Source organism: Copadichromis virginalis, linkage group LG23, assembly GCF_057382275.1.
Source record: "Copadichromis virginalis isolate Kocher_CV1m ecotype Utaka linkage group LG23, C_Virginalis_male_GT1.1, whole genome shotgun sequence".
Lineage (NCBI taxonomy): Eukaryota > Metazoa > Chordata > Actinopteri > Cichliformes > Cichlidae > Copadichromis > Copadichromis virginalis.
The window spans coordinates 17,977,512-17,984,126 of NC_140639.1; the positions used below are offsets into that span (position 1 = coordinate 17,977,512).

General features: G+C 40.1%; 1 protein-coding gene across 2 annotated transcripts in view; it reads left to right on the forward strand.

The window, feature by feature from the left end:
- Window positions 1–2,362, forward strand: part of LOC146680573 (NLR family CARD domain-containing protein 3-like) — a 48,177-nt gene extending 45,815 nt beyond the window's left edge. For both annotated transcript variants that reach the window (XM_085447178.1, XM_085447177.1), the window contains 2 exons: window positions 1,094–1,140; window positions 1,315–2,362. In XM_085447178.1, the coding sequence (XP_085303304.1) occupies window positions 1,094–1,140; window positions 1,315–1,883 (616 nt within the window). In that variant the 3' untranslated portion in view covers window positions 1,884–2,362. The remainder of the gene's footprint in view (window positions 1–1,093; window positions 1,141–1,314) is intronic.
- Window positions 2,363–6,615: the final 4,253 nt, after the last annotated feature.

Sequence of the window (6,615 nt, forward strand, 5' to 3'; positions counted from 1 at the left end):
GCTGAACAGGTGATGGAGAAAAAGGTGTACCTTTTAGGTGACATGAATGAGTTGTAGGGAAGTTATGAACAGTTTCTGAGAGACTAATAACCCCAGGATCCTTTTCTAAGTAGCTGACAGCTGGTAACTGTGCAGGTGCGGATCTAGCAAAGTGTGGCCAGGGGGGCATGTAGGGCATTAACAGGGAATGGGGGGCACAAGGAAATACTTTTCTTTCTTATTCTCATTTAAAATGTCTAGCTTTTAAAAAAATAATTATCTGAATCTTACTACAAACGATTGATAGATTGATGCATATATACCATCAAAACAGTGTACATCACTGTCACAACAGTGTTTGTTTTCATTCAAAGGCTTTATGATTTTTCCTATAATGGTGGGCCGGTCTCTAGTCAAAATGCCCGGGCCAATTTTCTGTCCCAGTCCAGCTCTGTATGCAGCTCATCTGCAGTCTGGTGTTACCTACATCTTCCTATTCAGAAGGCAGAATTTCTGAGTTCTGAGTACAATCAAAGCACCACGACTGCAGTTTTTGTGTTGGATGTAAAAGGCGCACATGACTCTGTGACGTAGGCTAGAATCATGGCAGCAGTCAATGACAGTCCAGGCGTGGGATTTCTCTCGTGGAAATATGCACCTTATCATATCCTTTCTATTGGTAGGTGGCACAGTGCACTTGTGGCAAGTAAGCAAGCTAGAAGACTGGCAAAGTAATGGAAGAAACACATTAACAAGAGAATTCTGAGTAAAACCAAAGTTACTTTCCCTAGTAACTAGTTACTTTGAAAGTAACGAGTAACTTGAAGTAACTGAGTTACTTTTGAGAGAAGTAACTAGTAATGTAACTAAGTTACTATTTTAAAGTAACTTACCCAACACTGGTCATATTTCATTCAATACAGTGGTGCACTGAAAGATTCAGGATCAGTCCAAATCATCAGGAATTTGATCCAGGTATGGATTGAAGTGTATTTGTGAAAATATTGGACTGTTCCTCTATCAGTGTCTAACAGTACGTGGATGAGAGTGATGTAATGTCCATGTGTCCATGCTGAAAGAGACTGTGCTGGACTGACCTCCCTCCTCCTTTCAGGGTGGAGCCTGCTGGAGTCCAATGGTTGACACCAGGTCTGAGGAAGTGTAAGTGTCTTTTTAATGTGATTCATGAAAACAAAGCAGTACACATTCAACCTCTTCAAACTGTCACATCACTCATTCACATCTCTGATGTCAGAAGTCATCATGAAAGTGTCAATCAATAAACAGATGATGGATCAATAACTGCAGCTGGATTGTGTTTGTTCTCTCCATCAGATTCCTGTCAACTCATAATCGACACAAACACCGTAAACAGAAAACTCCAACTGTCTGAAAACAACAGGAAGGTGACAGGTGTGGACAAAGTTCATTCATATCCGGATCATCCAGACAGATTTGATATCCGCCCAGAGTTGCTGTGTAAAAATGGTTTGACTGGTCGCTATTACTGGGAGGTTGACTGGAGAGGAAACGTTCATATATCAGTGAGTTACAGAGGAATTGGAAGGAAAGGAGACAGTACAGATTGTTTGTTTGGATTTAATGAGCAGTCCTGGAGTCTGAGGTGCTCTGATGATGGTCCTCGTCATATCTGGCATAATAACAAATCAAAGTCCATCTCCTCCTCCCCTTCCGTCTCTAACAGAGTAGCAGTGTATGTGGACTGTCCTGCTGGCACTCTGTCCTACTACATAGTCTCCTCTCACACTCTGATCCACCTCCACACCTTCAACACCACATTCACTGAACCTCTTTATCCTGGTTTTTATGTTTGGCCTGGTGCTTCAGTGTCTTTTTGCCAAGTTGAGTGTAAAGAGTGTCCCCCTGTTAGAGAAACACTCTGACTGTTGAACAGATAGTTCAGTCTGTACATGTCTGTCTCTTTTACTCAGAAACATGTTTTCAGATTCACGGATTCAATCAGTTGATGTTTTAAACTGTTCTAAATGATTCCTTGTAAACTTTTTCCTCTTCAGTCCTTTAAAGATGGAAGCTACGATTATGTTGTTTTTCTGTCTTTATCAACTCAAAGCTTTACAGTGAATATTAGTACAATGTTTGTTCCTGAAGCTTAGTTTACAACCAGCTCCTCTGCATTTTCAACAAGTCTGAGCTCGTGAAAATGTTTGATTTCTCTTTCTTAGTGTGATTTTTCCACACTGTCCACGTGCTCTTACTGTTTCAATCATTTTTGAAAATGTTTCAGACATAAGGGGAAAGTATTGGCTAAGTAATTTTTAATGGGGTTTTGACCATAATATGTTTGTATTAAGTGGCATGCATTATAATAACATATCTAATACATTGCAAAGACTGCATTAACTTATTGAAACTAGTCTTGCCTTTTTCTCAAAGACATATCAAGGTAGAATTTGGTACACTATGTAGGTAACGGCTTTATTAAAATATTTATATAAATATATAAATATGCCTGTATAGAATTGGATATGTTGTGTATCTGTTTAGTTTGTGATAGTTTTCAAGTTTGATACAAAGTTCAAAGTTCTGGTGGTGAATCTGGTGTAATTTGGTGATAGACATTAGGTTTTTTGGGGGTGGGGGGGTTGTAATAAAACATTGCATCAAAAATGAAGAGGAATTGATGACAGACGTTTTTTTTCCCATAAAGGAAAGTTTCCTCTCTAAAGAGCCTTTTAAGCTACCTTCTGCCTGTACAGATCACTGAGTTTACCAAGTGATATTTGATGTAATTCCTGTTTTTGATGATTTCATTAATCTCTATCATATGTTGCTGTTTGATTTTGAATCCAAGCTTTTTGAAAATACCAGTTTATAGCGGTCTCTATTGCAGCAACAGCAGAACAGAGTGGTTTGAAGGGTACAGTCCCAGATCTGACTAAACATTCCTGTAGTGGGTCTTACTTACTTTTGTGTTGACGATTCATTTTACACTATGTATGAATTCAAAGATCTATATTTGAATTGAATTTATTCAGCTTTTTTGACAGACGGCCATACTGAGACCTGGGACGCCATCTAGTTTTCACTGAAAGATGAAAAGGTTCAAACAGCTTACAGTTTAATCACATGAGTTTAGTTCGATTGCTTTGACTTAAACCCTGACACATTTGATTCATCAGAATGAAATACTGAGACCGAATCATTTTGACGCTAATAGCCCCTTGTCAATTACCTAGTTGGATTGACTCTGCACAGTCGCCACAATTTTCACAGTTTTCCATTAGGTTCTTGTACCTTGTGAAAGATCCACAACAGACCCGTCCACATACTCCTGCTTTTGAGCATACTTTCAGTAACTGCAGTCGCTGTTACACAAAACTCGGCTATAGCTCTGCATCTCACGGCCGGGCACATACCAACAACCACCCCAGGACCTAATTCAGACTTTTTATGGTGGTGAGGCATTATTGTGGACGTCCGTCCAAGTGCGTCTGCCTCCCTCACAGGTGTGCCTCAGACCATGCCCCTCCACATACCTGGTGCGAGGTACTTTTTTTTTTTTTTTTTTAAGACCGAGAAGGTACTGAAATGTGACATTGTCAGACTGCATGCCACCGAATGGCTGGTCAGTAGCATCACTGGATAAGTCATGAAAGCAATTCATTCACAAAAATCAAAACAAACATTTTTGAAACCTGGCAACAAGGGAAATGTCTACAAAAATTATGCATATTAATTACGTTGCAGGACCCTCTGATGCACAGAGGATGTAGAGACTTTAATGCTCATAGCACACTCTGGGGAGAAGAAAGTGTGTGTCAAGGGTTTAGACATTTGTTCAAACACAAGCAAGAGAAATGAGACAACTAAGAGACGCTCAGCAACAGGACTACGTAACCGATGAGCATGGCTGGTGGGACTGGTTGCTGAGCGGCTCCTGGAAATCTTTGCTGATTAAAGGCCTGTTGGCCCTATGTACTGTGATGTTCCTATTTTGCATTTTTGCTGCTTGTATTATCCCTTGTCTGAGACGCATGGTGATGAGTATGTTTAATCGTACTTTAGGAAATTTTGTTTTGATCCAGAGAGATATGGAGGATCCCTTTCGCCAGTATGATATGCTAACTAGAGAGACCAGAGAAGAGAATGTCTATGATAATCTTAATCCTAACAGAGCTGATGTTTAGATACTTCACTGAATGATATGCAAGTTGAAAATGTGATTTAACAAGTGACTATGCATTGATATTAAACATGTGAAATATATTAACAACAGGAGGGAAATGTTAAGAGATTTTCTACATTATACACTATAACCAAATCTCTTTAATACAATATAATCAAGTAGGCCTTATATTCTAACCAAGTGTGCCTTATATTTAGTGTGTTCATATATTTTCACATAACCAAGCCTATTGTTGAAGAATCAGCTAACCAAGTTTATTGTTAAAGGAAAACTGATACATTCCTTACTTAAGTGTTTGAGATGTTTTGACAGCATGATATAATGATGCATTCTTTCCTATAATGTCTGTGATGTCAGATAAAGCATGATATACTACTGTATTTTTAATCCCAGTGTGTGAAAGATCAGATAAGCTGATTTCATGTTTAACCTCTTCCCTGACTGTTAAAAAGAGGAAGTACTATGTAACCCATTTTGAACTAATTACGTCAGAACTGTGACACCTTCTTTGGCATGCAAAAGTGAGAATGGGTTTTCAATAACAGCCTTCTACTCACTTGCTATTCGAGTGAGCGGTTATTGATTTTACGTGATGACGCACAACCCTTTTTCCACTTTAACCAATACGTGAGTGTACACAGGAAAACAGTTTGAGAAGTGGTTCGACCGCTTATTGGGTCGTAAAAACAACTCACTCCTCTAATTCAACACAAACAAAGCGCGTTTTTATAATTTTTATTGAGATTTTCCATAGGCCTATTTCATGTAACCTTCAACCTGTTCCGTTGCAGCCACTCCTCGAGTGACCGGAACTCGTTCCGTTACAGCTGCTACCCAGAGCAACCGGAACTTTTAATAGCGATTTCTAGATTATCGCTCTTGCCTGTTGTCTCCTTAAGTCCCTCTCTGGACTATGAGATCTGTCGGCGCTCACCAGGCTTACACTATTTTAAAGGAAAATCTCAATATCAACGTATTTTAACGCTTGATGGAATGCAGTGTTTCATATTCACCTTACTGTGGCGCTGCGTTTTTGGATCCGGTGCTCATCGGTTCCTGCAGCCGTGAAGGCCGGACGCTGACCGGAGGTCGAATTCACGCTCCCGGTTTTTCTTTTGCTGTGCACAGACTCTTTTCCAGCGCAGGCGTCACGACGTCAGGATCCGATGAAGACCGTCTGTTGGAAAACTAGACGTTAAAAATAACAGTCAGTTCTCCGGCTATCGAAGGACCAATTAAATGTCAAGGGTTTAGACATTTGTTCAAACACAAGCAAGAGAAATGAGACAACTGCAGACCGACTCAGAGTGTAATTAGAAAACGTGCGCACGGGTGAATGTCTCTCTGAGAAGACACCACACCGAGCACAGGCTCGCTGCTTTATTTATAAGGCAAAAAATGGGTTACATAGTACTTCCTCTTTTTAACAGTCAGGGAAGAGGTTAAACATGAAATCAGCTTATCTGATCTTTCACACACTGGGATTAAAAATACAGTAGTATATCATGCTTTATCTGACATCACAGACATTATAGGAAAGAATGCATCATTATATCATGCTGTCAAAACATCTCAAACACTTAAGTAAGGAATGTATCAGTTTTCCTTTAACAATAAACTTGGTTAGCTGATTCTTCAACAATAGGCTTGGTTATGTGAAAATATATGAACACACTAAATATAAGGCACACTTGGTTAGAATATAAGGCCTACTTGATTATATTGTATTAAAGAGATTTGGTTATAGTGTATAATGTAGAAAATCTCTTAACAGTGTGTTTCAGCAAATACTTTTTCCTCCCTCTGATTGCATACATGCGGCTGTTTCAGCTGCTCAGTAATTTAGTAATTCAGACTCATGTCTAAAATCTATGTCTGTGAAGGTTCTCAGTCATCCAGGTCATCGTAGTCAAAGGAGCTTGCAAAGAAAAGCGTCTGAACTTCTTTAAGTTACTTGAAGACGTTTCACCTCTCACCCGAGAAGCTTCTTCAGTTCTAAGGTCAAATGGTGGAGAGTCCCAGATATAAACCTAGTGGGAGTAACCCCCCACAGAGGGACAAAAGGACCCCCTGATGATCCTCTAATCGCCTGAGCCAAGGTGTAAAACTGGGTGTGGGTCCCAATCAGCCAGAGTTTCGGGTGAGTTCATTGTGAAACCTGGCCGCACCTTATCATGCGAATTCCTGAGGTCAGATGGCCCAGGATGTGGGTGGGCATTAAGGCGTCTGGGGAGGGAACTCAAAACTGGATTATAGATGGCAGAGAGTTGGTGTCGTAAACCACTGCCTCTGTTCAAAGATGGTCGCTCACAGTGGACATAGATGGCTCCTTTCACTCCTCTTTCAAAGTCTAAAATCTAGTCAGAAAACACTGCTGTGGTTGTTGTGATCAGCACACAAGGTTTCAGCTGTTTTGGGGCTTCTCACCAGCTTTGGAAAAAAAAAACCTCAGACATTGGAAGTGTTTG